This window comes from Danio rerio, chromosome 13 (genome assembly GCF_049306965.1).
Source record: "Danio rerio strain Tuebingen ecotype United States chromosome 13, GRCz12tu, whole genome shotgun sequence".
Lineage (NCBI taxonomy): Eukaryota > Metazoa > Chordata > Actinopteri > Cypriniformes > Danionidae > Danio > Danio rerio.
This window is the reverse complement of record NC_133188.1, coordinates 28,767,152-28,786,645: the sequence shown is the minus strand read 5'-3', so window position 1 is coordinate 28,786,645 and position 19,494 is coordinate 28,767,152. Positions and strand designations below refer to the sequence as shown.

At 34.3% G+C, this 19,494-nt stretch overlaps 1 protein-coding gene across 2 annotated transcripts; it reads right to left on the bottom strand.

The window, feature by feature from the left end:
- Positions 1–2,233: 2,233 nt before the first annotated feature.
- Positions 2,234–19,287, bottom strand: sec23ip (SEC23 interacting protein). 2 transcript variants are annotated; one of them, NM_001077379.1, is given in 18 exon segments: positions 2,234–2,713; positions 2,806–2,971; positions 3,063–3,248; positions 5,037–5,139; positions 5,288–5,443; positions 7,773–7,946; positions 8,039–8,134; positions 8,798–8,974; positions 10,484–10,581; positions 11,060–11,268; positions 12,278–12,419; positions 13,022–13,111; positions 13,296–13,416; positions 13,960–14,049; positions 14,137–14,330; positions 15,014–15,221; positions 16,489–16,997; positions 19,104–19,287. In NM_001077379.1, coding segments are annotated over 18 exon segments (2,934 nt in total). In that variant the 5' UTR covers positions 19,237–19,287; the 3' UTR covers positions 2,234–2,631.
- Between the last annotated feature and the right edge of the window lie 207 nt (positions 19,288–19,494).

The window sequence follows — 19,494 nt, the reverse complement described above, 5'->3', positions numbered from 1 at the left end:
TGATTTTGTTTGCGCAGATTGTCAGTTTTGTGGTGAACAATTCATCTGTGCATGAAAAAAAAATAGCTTGACCTTCAAATCTTTAATCAGAATCTGAAAATGCACCCTGTTTGTTTTCAGGAAAATGATCAGATTGCGTGATTTTGAGGCATTGGGTGTTTAACATATTTACCAGTGCTGCTCCAACTGTCAGTTTTGACAACAAACAGAAATGGTTCGAGGAGGTGTTTGTTAGGTTGTAACAACTCTTCTAAAACCTTTTTTCTGATCTTTCCGAAATGCCAACTTCACTATATTCATTCAGACCATGATAGAAAAAACAAGCCACCCCCACTGTTTGCTCATTTAAAGTTCTAAAAACTGGCATAATGCAAAGAACAGGGAAAAAAACTGTCTCAGCTTCCGGTTCGTGGACACTTTAATCTACCGCGCAACACAGAGTAGACGCGCATACCAATTTGAAGCACAGACAGCATGACTGTCCTCCCCGGAACCGCAGATGGCGTCCGTGACCGCAGTCATTTACCACGTCTTCATACAATTAACATGAAAACTAAACACAAAGTAATATTTAAACTGAATATGAAAAGTTCAAATTCAAATGAGGATAAAACAATTGGCCACTCTGGTTTTCTTTTTATTCAACAATTTGGTTTTGAATGAATCATTTACCTGAAACATATTTCATGGATGAGATTATATGGAATATAATATTCTATTAGTCATTTAATCAAACTGAACAGTCGATTACCAATTGTCAATAATCCTTTAAGAAAATTAGATGAATTAACAATCCCAATTATTTATTTATTAATTTTTTTGCAGTGCATATCCTGCATGCCCCTCCGCTATGCCACTGATTTGTCCCTTTAACTGCCTGCTCTACCAAACGGCTGACCATAATTTGAGTGTTTTAAATAATGGCTGTAAAAGTCTTAAAACATAATCCTGTTGCACTACTACACTTGATTTTGGTTTTATTGTTAAAAATAAAGCAAAGCATGTTAAATGAGAAACTGAAATATTTAATGGCATACTTCAAAAAATAAAGGTGATTTAGTATTCAGAAATGTTTTATTTTGAATATGTTTTTCAATAAATTGGTCTTACACTTCATATTGTCTGAGTTTCATATGTATTAATTCAGGTACTTTTACCATAAACTGACACATCAACCACTTGGTAGAAGCAGACATTTTGGAAATCAAGGAATGTGTTTAAAAAAAACTGCATTGAGTGTGTTAACTAGCAACATTAGGAGTTAAGAAATGCAATACAATTTTTTTTCTTGGTGGGGTGTAATTGACATTAAAAAAAATTTAAAAATAAAGAGTAAATGACAGTTATTCAAAGCTGTGCTTGTGGCAAACATGCCATCAGAAATGTTGCTTGGAGTTCTGTTCTACAGAACAACAAATGACATCTGATGAAATATGTAAATATAAGTAAATAACCACGATTGTATAATGCAGAAAAAATTTGATCATGCAAATGTAAAGTGCTTAAATTTGACTTTGGAAAAGGTGTAAGAACGCTGCGCTTTATAAATGAGGCCTTTGTGTGAGAGTTTCTCCACATTTAGATGCTATAAATGAGTGATGCCACAGAATAAACCTTAAAATATAGTCTTGGTGCTCAGTAGTCCTACAGTGATCAGCCTATATAAGTACACCCCTCTCAAATCTCTCTTTTAAATTCATATTTTTAATAGGAAGCTATACAATATTATATTTATGTATATACATTAGATTAGTCAGTGCTGAAGCCAAATCTGGAGCTTATCTAACAAAATAACTCACCATAACGGTCCAAATACTAGTACACTCAAATGTTATAGAAAAATATTAAATACAAATTTAAAAAAAGAGAGAGAAAAAAAGAGAAGCATAAAATAATAATAATAATAATTAAATTTACATTTTGTAAGTTGTCATCATTTTTTGCTTGAATTTATCTTTCAGTTTCTAAATATGTTTGGTGACTAAAATATTATTTTAATAAATATATCAGTTTAATGAATCTGTTTTGTTTAAATGCACCAAAATATATAGCCTATGTTCACTGAGCGATGGATACAAATATTCTTTTTTAAAATAGGGTGTACTCAATTATGCTGAGCACTGCACATCATAATTTAAGTTGACTTATATCCAAGTGCTAATAAACACTGACTCCCAAACATTGAACTAGAAAATAACTAACAGTCTCTAATAAACCAAAGTAACACATCAGCTACTAACAGTGAAGTTTATTATGACTCATGAAGGTTTCTCTTTTCACAGCGTAATATCTATCTGTTTCTCACTGCTATATAATAAAGATTCTGTTAATACCTTTTGATTCCATTCACAATTGCACTCGAACACTTGCAGCTGTATAATTTAAGCTATAAAAATGTCGTTTTGAACAGTCGCGGTGGTTTGTAAATCCACTATTTGACTAGAATTTCTTAATTTAAGACATATGGAATAATACAAGTGTATTCGTTTTAATACAACAGACTAAATAACAGAAAATAAAAGTGAGGACAGTCCCAGTTGGAGAGTTGAAAACTGACTAAAATGTCCACTCGTCTGATGTTCAAAGTAATGTGAATTCTGACGACGGAGTGGGTTTCGCTGACTGATCTCATCAATGCAGCAACTGATCTGGCTGGATGTTCATAGACTTATAAATTTCCTTCAGAAGAAGTAGAGCTGTGTCTTCAGATTCCCTGAGGAAAAAGATGAACAATAAAAGAGATTATTAAACACAAGAGGAGAACACATCTAGTCTGCATTATTGAAGATCCTCACACACACACACCAGTAACACAGATGACTCTGGAGTGCAAACAGGTATTCGTTGAAGCTCTCGATGGGTTTCTCCTGCAGGACGTAATCGATGCGGTTTCCTCCGTTCAGCAGACCCACTTTTATTCGGCTTTCCTCCTCCTTCTGTGGCTCAGGACTCTCCAGCATCTTGCTCTCCTCTGCGAACAGACAGTGAGATTTGGATTTTGACCGAGTCTGAGCTGAAGATTGGGCAGTGTGAAGTGATTAGGATAAGAGGATATGACTCACCTTCTCCTCTCTGCATCTCCTCCTCTGCTTTGATCTGATTGGCCACCATGGCGAGCTGTTCGTGCAGTTGAACAGAAGAGGTGTGAGCTCGAGCAAACTCATTGAGAGTCTGCCAAGCGCTCTTCAGAGAGCTGATAAAGCCCTGCTTTAGGTCAGAACCCATCCTGGATAAACTCTCTTTTAATTCTGCACAAAACACAAACAAATAGACAAATAAATATAAAAAACTAATACTACTAATAATAATAACAATAATAGTATACATGCAGTTAAAGTCTAAATTATTTGGCCTCTATAATTATTTTTTCTTTTTCAAATATTTCTTAAATGTTGTTTAACAGAGCAAGGAATTTTTCACAGTATTTCCTAGAATATTTTTCTTAACGCCAATTTAACTAGCATATGTTTTACTTAGCAGATGCCCTTCCAGCCGCAACCCAACACTGGGAAACACCCACACACTCTCTCATACACACACATACAATACAGCCAATTTGGCTCATTCAATTCACCTATAGCACATATCTGTGGGTGAAACCGGAGCACCCGGAGGAAACCCATGTTAACACAGGGAGAACATGCAAACTCCGCACAGAAATGCCAACTGACTCAGCCAGAGCTTGAACCAGTGACCCTTCTTGCTGTAAGGTGATCGTGCAACCCACTGTGCCACCATAACACCAACTGTTGAACAATGGCTTGCCTAATTACAAGAGTCAGACAGAATCTGCGAACATTTTATAATATTTTTGCGCAGAATTTTGTAAAAAAAAATTAAAAAATAGTTGGATTTAAGCAGAATAATTTTGGCTTTAACGTAACTAAAAAACTTAATAATTTTTTTTTTAACTTTAATTTTTTTTAATGCAAATCCAATTAGATCTGTTTGGTAAACAAAGTCTCTCACATAATAATATATCTACTAAAAAGACAATATTAATTTACAAAAGCATAGTAAATAAATCATATGAACATTTTCATATCAGTCAGTAATATTACTTAAATTAATTTAAAAATGGAATAAATATACATTTACACACATTTACAGAAATCATTTAATAGACTCACTGAAATGTTAAAAATCAGCGGAACTCTGATTGTGATATCAGATTGCGTGTGGGCCTACTAATTACCCTAACTTGCCTTATTAAGCTAGTTTAAAAATGTCACTTTCAGCTGTACAGAAGTGTCTTGACAAATATCTAGTCAAATATTATGTGCTGTCGTCATGGCAAAGACAAAAGAAAGCAGCTATAAGAAATGAGTTAATAAAACTATTATGTTTAGAAATGTTCTTAAACAGAACATGTAATATATAAATACAGATGTCTACAAAATGAATATTAATTAATATAAAACGATATTTAAATATTAAAACAAGTATAACATGAACAAAATATATAAAAATGAAATGAATATTAAAACCTTTCAATTGTATTTATTATTGAAATACGTTTATTTTCCTTTAGCTTAGTCTCTATTTCTAGGGTCACCACAGTGAAATGAACTATTCCAACTATTCCAGCAAATGTTTATCACAGTGGATGCCCTTTCAGCTGCAACCCAGTATTGGGAAACACCCATACACATTCATTCACACACATACACTAAGGCCAATTTAGTTTATTTAATTACACCTATAGTGCATGTCTTTGGACTTGTGGGCGAAACTGGAGCACCCGGAGGAAATCCACAAGAACTCTGGGAAAACATGCAAACTCCACACAGAATCGCCAACTGACCAAGCTGGGACTCGAACTAGCGACCTGCTTGCTGTGAGGTGACAGTGCTAACCAATGAGCCACTGTGCCGCCCCAATGATATGATATATACATATTATAGTTAAAATGTATTAATATTTAAAGTACTTATGATTTAATCAATAACTATCATAAACATTGTTTTTCATTTTTAAATTCAAAATAAATGAGAAAGATCATTCAAAAAATGCACAGAAATGGTCTAATACATTACCGAGATGAAGCCTTTTCCTCCCTTTATGATGAGGGACCAAAACCGGCTCCAGGTCAATGTCTGGTAAGATCATGGGTTCAATTCTATAAGCAACTGGATCCAGCTAAAAGCACAAAGAAGAGGCTCATTATTGTATCTGCACAATTTAACTTGTCCATTACTCTCGATTTACACAGACAGTTTGGTTCTAAGATGTTTTTGTTTCCAAAAGTTGTAGATAAGCAGTAGACAAGCTAAGACACAGCACTCACAGGATGGTAGATGTTGAAGAACCCTTTGCAGGTGGGAAGCTGGTAAGACTCTTCAATTTTCTCCACTCCACGAACAGTTAGAAACATCCCGATGGGAGAACCCAGAGCGAAGAAACTCACCGGTTCAAAGTCCAGAGCATGATAGATCACTGACACCTGCACGAGAACATTCACACACACACAAAAAAAAATTACACTCCACATGTAGTGGCTAGTAACTGCAATCACTATTACTAGTCTTATCTTTTAAAATGAAATAAAACATAGCCTAAGATGAACCCTTAAACATAGATTAACCTTTGACTTATAAATTGATCAGACTAATTCTTAATTCATGGGCCCATTTACATCTAAAATGAAGAAGAGTATCAATCAGATCAAAAGTAGACAATGATTTGATTTAAAGTTTAAACAGGGTCTAAAATGTTTCGCATAATCACTCAAGGTGTTAGTTCAACCAAAATGGAAAATTATGTTATTAATTACTCGCCCTCATACAGTTCCAGAGACAAGTGTTCATTTTTGGAACACAAATTATGATATTATAAATGAAGTCTGAGAGCTCCCTCATTCTCCATAGACCGCAATGGTCCAGACTTTGTATAGTTCGGTAACTAATAACATCTTTAAAACAGTCCGCATGTCTTCAGTGGCTCAATCGGAATATTTTTGAGCTACGAGAATACTTTTGTGTGTACATAAAACAAAAATGGCAACTTTATTAAACAATTTCTCCTTGTATCCAAAGAGGCATATGTCACTGAACAGTGCTCATGAACATGCGCAATATACTGACACTAAGAGAGAAAAAAAACAGTTGAATAAAGTTGTTATTTTTGTTTTGTGTGCACAAAAAGGATTCTTGTAACTTGATAATATTCCTAATTATCCACTGAAAACATATGGACTGTTTTGAGGATGTTTTTTGATACCATCCTGGACAAGTCTGTGATCTTGCTGTCTATGGAGGATGAGAAAGCTCTCAGATTTCACCTAATACATGTTTATTTGTATTCTGAAAAAGGTCTCCAGTGTTTGGAACACCATGAGCGTGAGTAAACTTCGATTTTGGGTGAACTATGCCTTTAAAAACGTAGCTGAAACCTTTAAAGAGGTAATGAAAGCATTTGTGGTGTAAACACTCAACTTAGTAAGCAATGTTTTAACAAAATTCCTGTTAATTCATTGAAATAAATTTAATTAAATCCACTTTAAATCTAACCCTCAAAAGCATCCTTGAAATAGTAGTGGCATTAACAAATATAGAAATGGCAGCAAAATATCTTCATCAAATCACCTTGATCCACAGACCATGGCCCAATCACCATTCTACCCCTTAGTCTTTCCCTTCCCCCTCGCTTTTGCACATTCACATGATGGGGCTCTTGATAGTCTCCAATGCATTTTTTATGTAATCTAATGTATTGTTTATTAAATGCCTTGTCAGCAACCAAGGCTATTTTCATGGCAGGAAAATTGCAATAATAAATATGCAATTAAAAATTAACAAACAAATTAATACATAAATTAAATACGATTTGTAGTGTTAATACACCATAAAAATTCTAAAATCTTTTCTGGTGCCACTTTGCTAAAATTGTCCTAAAAAGGTCTTTTAAAAAGTCTTGCTGAAGGACAGTTCAGTAAAATGTGGTTTATAGAGAGGGGAATTGTGCAGTACAAACACTGAGTAGGGTTTTCACCTTGGAGCAAAAAAAAAAAAGTCATGGGTTATTCTTGTAAGTCCAATTCGACATCTGGTCGAGAGTCTAGGGGTAGGGGAATGTGTCAGATAGCTCTTTAAATGAATGATATAAATGAACGGGTATGAGAAAATTGACTGAATACAGCTGCTACAGTTTGGTAAGCAATAGAGACCCACGAATGAAAAAAAGAGTGCTCATGTCATGTTCCTCAAAGAAACATAATAATAAAATTCAAAATCCTCTAAATTTTCACAAACAATAGTTCTTTATAATAACCGCTTCATGTCCCACAACATATTTTAAATTCTGAAACCGGATGACTAGACAGGCAGAATAGTCTAGTGGCAGAGAACTAGCTTTTTACAGCACATCTGGAATAAAGTTACTGTTGTTTTCTTGTGGTTACATTCATGAATATGAGCACTGTGTAAATACACAGTACAGTTTAGTACTTCTTGCATCATGATCCACCAGTCATATGCTCTGTATGAAACCGAGACCCTCAGGGAAATCTGGTGGCTCATACATTTTTTAAACTGAAAATTAACAACCTTTTCTAATGTCATAATATAGCACAAAACATATTTGTGAGTGGGTAATTGCCTTCTGGAATGACGACTTCTCATATGACATATAAGCTATAGCGACAACATATGATGACATGTGTTGGTGTAGTAGTGGTATTTCATTTCATAAGGTATTATTTTCAAGGGCCAAAAGGGAGGCTTAGGGTATAATATAAAATTGGGTCCAAATTGAGGTGCATATTTAAGCATTACCTGTCCTGTGCCAATTTCAAAATAGTTGTAATCCACGTGGATTGAAGACATGGTTCTTCCCACTGGCAGTTTGTTGATGGCAGGATCTGGTGTGGGCTCAGTCTGAACTGGAGCTTGGGTCTGCTTCAGTTCCTCTTTTTCTACAGACTTCTCTTTCAAAGCCTTTCGAGCAGCCTGTCGAAAAACACGTCACATGAAACTTGACAAATAGAAAAGCTATGCAACTACTGAAAGACTGAACATTAGGGAAACAAAAAGAAAAGTGCCTGTTTTGCAGACTTCTCCTTGATAAAATTGGCGAGTTTTTTACGTGGCCCCAGAGGAATGCTCATTTCCTTTAGATCATCCACTGTGCACAGCAGCTGCAATAGAGATCAAGAACAACAATTAGTTCTGATTTTAATACTGGCTATTTCATGGCAAAACCAGATCTAACTTATATATAAACATGATGATATTTTTAAAATGTTATAATAAATATTTATTAATTTTTAAATATTTCTCAAGCGATATTTAAAGGAGGGCGTCAATTTACCCAACTTACCTAATTAAGCCTTTAAATTGTACTTTAAGCTGAATACTAGTATATTGAACAATATCTAGTCAATATTGTTTACTGTCATCATGGCAAAGATAAAAGAAATCAGTTAGAAGTTAGTTATTTAAACTATTATGTGTAGAAATGTGTTGAAAAAAAGCTCCTCGTTAAACAGAACTTGGGTAAAAAAAATGTATTTAACAGCAGGGCTAATAATTCTGACTTTGTATATAGCAGTGTATATAACAATAAAAGACATCATCAGTTATAAATAACGCATTAGATACAAGTCTAAAACAGCTTTTTAAGGATTACTTTTGATTTAAACTCTTGCATCTTGAAAGGATTCACATTCATAAATATTTCCTCTCCAGATAAAAATCATTGTCTGACAGGGCATTCCAAAAGTATGTGTAACAGTTTGATCTCTGTTACAATAAACATTTTGACGGACAAAAAAAATTAAGCTCATTTTAAATGTTCTCACCAGAGACTCAACATCAATTTTCTCATTTTCAAAAATGCTCAGATATTCAGATAACCCAATCGCCTCCAGAACAGACGACAGGCTGCCAGTCTCCTCTTCTTCTTCCTCCTTTGCCTCTTCCTCAACAGCCGCTACAGGAGACACTTCAGCAGCCTGAACTTCAGGAGCAGAATTTACCTAAAACAGTTAAACAATTAAACAATTATGTGATAAAGGTTGTATGGTACAGGAATGCCATAAACAAAATATCATATTTAAATAGACAGTATTTTTTTTAAAAATGTATACACTATAAATGTAATTAATTGACTTAACTCTGAAAAAGTGAGATAACTCATTTAAAACAGTTAAGCTGACTTAATTTGTATAATAACGCACAGTTAATTTACTCAATTTTAAGGTAACCTGTTTATTCTTTTATTTATTATTAAGTAAAGTCAGTGAATAAGTTGCTTCTTATCAAAACTGCATTGTAACACAGATAAGTCACAATTTATTATTTTAGTCAGAAATGAATGTAAAAAGGGACACAAGCGCTCTAAATTAAATCTTAACATTTATAAACATGTTTTTATTTCCCCTCATTCCATAGCAAACCCTTAAAATAGAGGACAGAAAAGAAAACAAAATAAAATCATTATAAAATAAGCACAAAAAACACTATTTGCTATAAACATCAAGCTGGCAGCACAGTTGCTCAGTGGTTAGCACTGTTGCCAAACAGCAAGAAGGTCACTTGTTCGAGTGCCAGCTAAGCATTTTTTTTTTTTTTTTACAATTTGCTTTCACCATTTTAATTGCTAGAACAGTAGAGAGTATAGACAGGAAAGCATGAGGAGAGAAGAGAGGGGAAGGATCGGCATAGGACTACGAGGTGGAAATCGAACACAAGTCACCGTGAACACCATGTGTGCCATGTGCCGACGCACTAAACACTATACCATTGCCGCTGACCAGGCTGGGCATTTCTGTGTTGAGTTTGCATGTTCTCCCCGTGCTTGCGTGGAGAATTTTCCTCTGGGTGCTCCGGTTTACCACACAGTCCAAAGGCATGCACTATAAGTGAATTGAATAAACTAAATTGGCTGTAGTGTATGAGTGTGTGTGAATGAGAGTGTGTGTGGTTGTTTCCCAGAACTGGGTTGCGGCTGGAAGGGCTTCTGCTGCGTAAAACATATGCTTGAATAGTTGGCCGTTCATTCCACTGTCGCGACCCCTAATAAATAAGGAACTAAGCTAAAGGGAAATTAATGAATGAAAGAATGAAGCTTAATAAATGTGTAAAGCGAAACTAAATCTGTGTAAAAAATGTCAAATATAAGTGTGTCAAGTGTGCTAAACAAATCCTCTTTTCTCTCTCATTCAACAAACAGACTTGCTTAAAAATTGAAATTGAGGGGCAAGATTTACTCTATACACATTTGGCACATTAAGTCTATATTTGTTAAATAAGGAATGCAAGCCCTAAATTTTGGTCATAAATCTCGTGCAGTATGGCACTAAAGACCTTTTGGTCGCAATCCTTTGGGCAAAAATGCAAAAACCTACTGAAAATTTTTTTTGCTTGCATTATTTAAGCCTCTGGAATATAAATAAATAACTATATAGTCAGTTAGATAAGCAGAAATAAGCTACTTGTTTTATAAATGTACATTTAATGTCATCATCATTTATACATCATTTTACCTGTTTCACATTAGGTGCAGAATTTCCATTGAATATTGGAGCTGAAATGGGGGAGCCGATCTTCTGATTGGACAGTAGATCAAAAAGTATCAAAGAGCCTATAAATAAAGCAAAGCAATGTAAGAAAATTGCAAAACAAATATGAATAATCGTTCAGTCATGTTTATATACCTCAAACTTATTTCGATTTATCTATCAATATGAAGCTAAAAATCATTGGGTATGCTCACAATAGCATGTTTATGTTTATTCGAAACTTGGTCCACACCTAACAAGTTCAACAAATAAAATGATGTGGTTTGACTGAAATATATACACAACATGGACCAAAGACATTGAAATGGACTACAGTAAAAACAGGACATGCTGTTGTGACCATAAAAAGGTCATCTCATGTATACCTCATGGGAAATGTGTCTCTATGCAGCAGACAACAATAGTATGAAGAGGGAACTGCTTTGATATATTTTGAAGCTTGTCACGAGTTCTGCATGTATAGTTTTCTTTGTAAGTTCGAACCAAAAGAAGCAAGAGAATGGCTGTATTTATAAGTGTGTCAAAAGAAAGCATTCTCACCCAAGCTGTGTCCAGCTACAGACACCCTGCCTTTAAAGTCTGGGTTTCTTTGCATGAATAGTGTGTGTAAACGGTTCATCTCAAAAGCAACGGTGTCCATAATGGTCTGGCAGTAAGTCGGGCTGTTGTAGAAAAGCACGTCTAGAAGGGTTTCATTAGTGAAGTGACGTAATCGACCAGTGCTAGGCAGTGTAATCTTCTTTATCCTCCTACATGATAAAAAAATATATTAGAAAACATATCTTATGCCGAAAAACAAAACAAAAAAACTGTACTCTGAGTTTTGTTGACTTCTCTTTAATTGTCATCGATCTCTTTCAAGGTTAGGCAAGTTTATTTATATAGCACATTTCATACACAGTGGCAATTCAAAGGGCTTTACATAAACAAGAATAAAAAAGTATAAGAAAACAAAATGATTAAAAACAGATAAAGATGTGTTAAAACGGGTTATAAAAGAATAAAAGAGAAAAGAAAAACATGATAGTGCGATCTGTCGGACGTAGCACAGTGCTCATTCAGTAAAGGCACAGCTAAACACATGTGTTTTCAGTCTTGATTTGAATGTGCCTAATGTTAGAGCACATCTGATCATTTCTGGAAGCTGATTCCAGCAGTGAGGGGCATAGTGGCTGAAAGCAGATTCACCCTGCTTTGACTGAACTCTTGGAATTTCTAGTTTACTTGATCCTAATGATCTGAGTGATCTGTTAGGTTTGTATTCACTGAACATATCTGTAATGTATTGAAGTCCTAGGCCATTTAGTGATTTGTAGACAAGTAATAGTATTTGTAATACTTTCAGCATTGTTTTGAATTTCTAATTTTATTTGTTTAAATGTGTCTTGGTATGGTTAACATTGCCTTACATAACCTTTAATACCTGTATAGTTTATTGTATACTTTGGTGTATATTATTTTTAGAGAATAAAAAATATATATTTTATTATCTAGCATATATCTGTCATTTCCTCTTCAGTCTAACAAGCTAGTTTTTTCCTTCTTATAATTCTCTGTATGCTTATATTTATTTTTAATTTCTCATTATGCTCACTGTGGTATGTGGATTGTTAGTTCAAGTTATTTTTGTGTTCAAACAAATAAAAAAGAACAACAAGAATTATAAAAAAAAACATAATATATTTTTTACTTATTTATTTTATGTGTAATCGATACAGCACCCAAGTACAACTGAATGTATGTATATGTTCTTTCTACCTGTCAACTCCAGTAGCATCTCCATGCAGAGCTGTGTGCCAGTGCACAGGCAGAAACTCCACACGACTGATGACATGATCATCACGGGCCTTCCTGAAATGACTATTGAGCAACTTTAAGGACACACTCCGGAAGTCATCCACTGTGAACAAACAAACAAACAAACAAACAAACAAACAAACACACACACACACACACACAAACACGTTAACAGAAGCAAAATACACTGCGTTCAAATCAAGAAACAACTTGAAGTAGGATATGTTAAATGGACTAAATTATTAAAGCGAAAGTTCCCCCCAAAATAGAAAATGTTTTTGGTTTCAGACCTTTACAACTTTCTTCCATTGACCACAAAGATTATATTTTTAGGGAAGCTGAAAAATCGCTAACCATTAACATCCATTGCTGGAAAAAAAAATACGGTGAAAGTCAATGGTTGCAGGTTTCCAGCTTTCTTCAAAATATTATCTCATGTATTCAAAAGAAATACAGTAGTTAACATTTAAAGTGGTTCAATACCTTTATCAAAGTTGTCCTAAAACTACTGAACAACACCCATTCTTGTCTTGGGACAATTTAAAAAACATTGTTGAATGTTTGAATACTGTAGATTTGAAACAAGCAAAGGGTGAATAAACAATGGCAAAATGTTCAGCTTTGGGTGAACTATCCCCATAACTTTAACCTATTGAATGTCTTAAAAACTGTATTTGATCTGGAGAGTAACTTAGTGTAACATACCGCACTCCACCATACTCCTAAACCGCAGATCACAGACAGGACCAATGCCGTGCACCATAAAAACCAGATGATCAACCTGAGGCATCTCACCTAGACAGGAAATTGCAATAATCTTCAGTCATTCCTCTATGCCAAGCATTTACATTTAAATATTGTTTGACATATCATATTCTGAAATTTAAGGGAATTTTAAGATGAGAATTTTTTTTTTTATCACAAATTTCTGTCTGGATTAAGTAAGAAAATGAGAATTCTAACGTCAGAAGTTATTTACCATCAGGGACTTCATCATGATCATCGTCTACACCCCTCTTGACAACGCGAGGTCGAGTCTGGCCATCCTGTGTTGTACCCCATTCATCAGCAACAGCAGATGGCTGAAACTGCACAATCACCTGAGGAGGAACAAAGCACAGTTAAGCTAAAAGAAACAATGTTAACTATGGAAGCACATTTCAGCCACAAATGAACATAAGGTAATTGTGACTTTCAATGACAATTCTGACTTGATCTCTCCACACAGTTCTGACTATTTTCCTTTTTCTGTTTTGTATAATTCCTAAAAAATAAAAATTCTAACCTCATTTCTTGCAATTCTGACATTAATTCTGACATTTCAGATATTATTTCTTGCAATCCAAAGATTACTTAATCCAGTTCTGAGTTGATTTCATATAACTTGCAGCTTATTTGTTCCATCTCACAACTGATTATTTCTCAACATTGTTTATTTATTTTTTTTATTTCTTGCTATTCTGCGTATTTTATCTTACAATTCATTTTTTTTTTCTTTTATCAAATCTTTTTTTTTGCCTTAAACTGTGAGATATTCACAAGCAATTTCAAAAAAATACAAAATTTTGAGGTAATTTTGTATATTTTTTTAATGTGACTGAACTAAGCTTCCATAGTTTCCCATCAATCTGATAGTGTTGTACCTTTGGATTGTGCATCACGATGGTCTCACCAGATGGAAACTCCAGTCTGCGGTGCCACTGATTAGTAGTGACTGCTTTCTTATATTCCGCCTGTTTACAACACACACAACATTGAAAAATTAAATGACGTCCTGAAGAGCCAGCATTCAGAATATAGTTTTACAGAAAAGCACAAACCTCCAGCTTTTCACTGAAGTCTTCTGAATAGGGGATAAAGCGACTGTCTGTATCTCCTTTGTAGAACCAAGTACAGCGGCGGACCTCTGTGGGGTCCTCTTCCCAGTACACAGAGGTCCGTGTGCGGTCGTACAGTTGAACATCATAGCGTCCTCCATCCGTACATACAATCACACTCTCTGGATCTGGCTGAACTGAAGCAACAGATTGCAACGTGACTATGTGGTGAAACAGACTAAGAGTGTCCACATGCTCTTGGCATGCAGAAAAACACTTTTAAAGGAGTTCATTTCCTATAAATTACATGACAAAGATGATGTGACAGATGAAGGGTTTGGCTTATTATTAGTCAAGTTGGTAATCCAAAACGTGAACTGCACACAATAAAAGCAGACAAGTAAATATTGGTAACAACTTGCACAATTTGTCCTGTCAATAAAACTGTTTACAGGTCCCATGAAGTGCTTTGAAAAATGAAGAGACGGTGGGACAGAGTAGCTCCTCCCCTTTTAAAAAAAGCAGCCAATGGCATTTTGTCTCATCACCGCTCTGCCAGTGAGAGCGGTCAAGCTCAAGCGCATCAAATGAAAAGCATCTTGAAGGGGGTGGGGCATGTGAGACACTAGAGAGCATTTGATTGGTCAAAATTTGATAAGAATCTAAAATATGAGGTAATGTGGAAAAAACATTGATCCATTTAGGCGGAAGTGACAAACTGCAAGCGTTACATGCTTATATCAGTTTTATATGTTTTACATGCAAATTTTGTCATTGTTGTTCACCACACTAACTTATAGATATCCTTGAAGATCAACAAACTGATACTAATAAAATTTTCATTTCACTGGACCTTTAGGGAAAACACTTATTGTCTTACCAGAGTTGAACGTTTCTTCCAAGCGAATAGAATCCAGAATACTGAAGGGTAGCCAGACAATTTTTGACTCCACTTGTTTGCAGTAGAACCAGTGCGGCTGTACAGGCTCATAAACATTATATGTGTATGGCATCATTGGGTTGGCAGGGACTAATGGTCCGGCCATGCTGGTTGTTGGAGGGGGCGGTGGGATCTGTGTTGGAGGTGGCTAAAGTATAGCAAAGCAGTATTAGCATAAAGTACAATCCACCTTTAAAACTGTTATAAAACATCTGTTTCCCTAAACATCCCTGTTTCCCTTTTTTCCTTTTTTAATTTCCCAAATGACGTTTAACAGAGCAAGGAAATTTTCACATTCTGTCAGATAATATTTTTTCTTCTGGAGAAAGTCTCCAGACTTTGTTTTATTTCGGCTAGAATAAAAGCAGTTATTTTTTAAAAACATTTTAGGGACAAAATTATCAGCCCCTTTAAGCTATATTTTTTCGATAGTTTACAGAACAAACCATCATTATGCAATAACTTGCCTAATTACCCTAACCTGCCTAGTTAACCTAATTGAGCCTTTAAATTAAACCTAGTTGAGCCTTTAAATGTAACTTTAAGCTGTACAGAAGTGTCTTGAAAAAGATCTAGTCAAATATTATTTAATGTCATTATGGCAAAAATAAAAATAAAAATCAACCATTAAAACCATTATGTTTAGAAATGTGTTGAAAAAAAATCACTCTGTTAAACAGAAATTGAGGAAAAAATTGAACGGGCTATATATATATATCCAAAACCAATATTGCTTAAGGGGGCTAATATATATATATATATATATATATATATATATATATATATATATATATATATATATATATATATATATATTTWTTTATATATATATATATATATATAYATATATATATATATATATATATATATATATATATATATATATATATATATATATATATATATATATATATATATATATATATATATATATATATATATATATTAGCCCCCTTAAGCAATATTGGTTTTGGATAGTCTACAGAACAAACCATTGTTATACATTGACTTGCCTAATTAAACTTAGTTGCGTAATTAACCTAATTAACCTGGTTAAGCCTTTAAATGTAAGTTGAACAATAGTGTCTTGAAAAATATCTAGTAAAATATCATGTACTGTCATCATGGCAAAGATAAAATAAATCTGTTAAAAGAAATAAGTTATTAAATCTATTATGTTTAGAAACATATTGAAAAATCTTCTCTTCGTTAACGATAAATTGGGGGAAAAAAATATAAAGCAGACTAATAATTTTGACTTCAACTGTATATTAAATACCACTGAAAAAAGTTAAAATTTATTTACCAAAAAGTCAGTCTTCAGTCAGTCAAAACATGACATAACATCCACCTCTTACATGTAACAACAGACTTATGCACCCAGTAATTTAAAGACAATGATGACGTTACAGTACCTTAGTGAAGGCTGTGGGTGGAGTCTGGAAGGATGGAGTAGGTGTGGGCTGAGAGTAGGGGTTCAGATGCTGAGGTGTTTGACTGGGGGGCTGCTGCTGTAATTCAGGAGCCATGAGGTAAGGATTAGCTTTGCTACTGACCGCTGTGTGACGATATGGGTTATAGGACTGCTGGGAGCTCTGGGGAGGAGGAGGAGTGGGTGCATTAGGTGGGGGTGTGTATGTGCGCATAGGGGCTTGATTAGCAACACTGCCATACTGCTGAACTGGGTTCATGTGGGATACAGGTGGGTTTAGAGGCAGACTAGCTGCGATGGATGCCGGTAACGGGCCTGTTGTTGATGGAATAAAATTGGCAGCTGGAGGTGGGCATGACTGCTGCCCTATAGAAGCAAACGGGTCACTACTGTTGGCAGTGTTTGAGAAATAATTGAACGTGGAGGTCTGAGGAGCTGTAGATGTTGTCTGACCAAGAAAGCTGTCTTCTTCTCCAACTTCACTGGCATCTTCTGCACAGAGAAAAACAAAAATCTAGCATCATTTTTAATATCAATACATGATAGAGTGGTGCAGGAATGGTGTCAGAAGAGCGTTAAGAATAATTCAACATGGAGTTCCTTAATTTTTTTCTTTTCAATTGGAAATAAACAAAAAGTAAAATAGGGTATGTGAAGAACATAATCACATGTTACTGAAATGTTTAGTTCTACTGCCATCTTGTGAACTTACATGAAAATATATTTTATTACTGATGTTAACAAGGATTATTAAATACTGTAAAATACATTGCAAGAGAATTATTCTGTAAGGTTTTTTGCTTTGATGAGAAGTTTGATCTAATTCTCAAAGCATTCTCTAGCATTTTAATGTTGTTGATAACCCTAGGCTTACTGAGGTGCGTTATCAGTCACCTTTGATAAAAAATATAGGCTTTCTAACTGTCTTTTTAATGTGTATTGTGTGGTTTGTACTGTTTCGTCTGTCTTTTGTATGATTGGACCTAGTGTCTGGAATAAAGAGAATATAAATACATAATACATCCATACAAGGCAATTGTATTTATATAGCACAATTTTAAAGACAAAGTTGACCAAAGTGCTTTACACCATACACACAGAAATCAATTTAAAACACTAAAACAAATGATGTCATAATAGAACAAAGACTGTCAACATGAATGTAGTTCATACAATATAATCATAAAACAGTAGTTCAAGGGAAATTAAATGCCATGGAAAGAATATGGCTCTTAAAACAAAACTTAAAAAAAATACAGGTATGAGAGACTTGCAACAGTTCAGAGTCAGCAGATTGAAATCATCTATGTGGTATGGTGCTGTAATAGCTCAGTTGGATATTTTGGGGCCTGACTGTGGAGGGATTTGACATAGATCATTGTTGGTTTATGTTAGCTAATGCATTAACAATATGAAACGAAGAAAACATTATTGTAAAGTATCACCATAAAGGGAATAGAATATGTTGATATTTATTATGCTTGCTATATTTATGTTATATAAAATGATGAATTGTAATGAATTGTAAATGAAGTATATTTGTCATTTTATTGATCTAAACAAATAAACAAGGAAGTGGGTTTAGGCTATAAGTAATACTGCTGTGAAATTAACTGGTCATCATACAAGAGGTTTTAAATATACACTACCGGTCAGATTTGAGGTCAGTTTTTTTTTTTTTTTTTTTTTTTTTTTTACAGAAAAGTATTCTGTTCATTAAGGTAGCATTTCTTAAAAAAAAAAAAAAAAAAAAAAATATATATATATATATATATATATATATATATATATATATATATTTTTTTTTTTTTTTTTTAACAATTTTAAAAATAACTGCTTTCTTATTGTATAAAGTTTTAGGTGAAATTATTACTCCAGTCATTATTGCTTTTGTTACTATTTCTATAAATATTATTATTAGTAGTAGTAGTAGTAGTAATAACAATAATAATAAATAGTATTAGAGTGATTTCTGAAGGTTCATGTGACTGAAGACTGGAGTAATAAAGCTGAAAATTCATTTTTAAAATCGGAAAATGGAATAGAGGAACTAAAGATAAAGACATTTACTTCATATTTCTTACATCTCAAATGTTTTCCTACATATCTGATAGCGTTGAAGCATATATATTATTTAATGATTGCATACCTGGACACGGCAGTATTTTGTTTATACAGTATATGTAATGTAATTAAATGTGTGCTGACAGGTGGTTTATGTATTGTGAATAAAAATTTATTAACATGGTTCAGCTTAACAGAAATGTCATTTTTGAGTTCAAAACAAAGTAATGATATCTGATTAATTTTACACTTAAAATGTTATCGATGAAAATATTAAGATAGTCTGCCACGTATATAAACAAAACTGTAACGTCAACTACTAAGTTATCCGTTACTCACAGTGCTCAGGACAATCATCTCTATACAAAATTCCTCAAATATAAAAGTAAGAATTACAGCTCTGTTTTCTGGATGTCAAGACCAAAATAATCCCACTGAAAACAATCAGACAGCAGAGACCTTTGAGCTGAAAACAGATGAAGGCTAACATCACTAGCCTCTAAAGCAGCTCATTTTGGGACTTTCTAAACTCACCTCCGGATAAAACGGCCGGGCCGGTGGCCTGGCTGACCGGTATGAATGGCAGGCTGAAGTTGAACTCCGGAGCTCCTGAAAACAGAAGATTTGCGCTGCTACTGGGGGTGTTATTGGCTTTCCTATCAGCCATTTTCAATCAAATATTACACGTAGCTTGTCCTCCAGTCGGAACAGGCAGAGCTCTTTTTTGCAGCACTTCCTTGTTCGTCACAGCAGTGTTAAAGGGGTATGTGGATTTTCGCAGATTTACACGTCATTGATTGTCTGAAAGATTCATACAGTAATCGACATTCACGCCTGTTATATGATGTACAGATCTGCGACACGTTGACGTAGCAAGGCAAAAGTAATCAACAACAAGCGACTTCGATTTCTTTCGCTTTTCTTT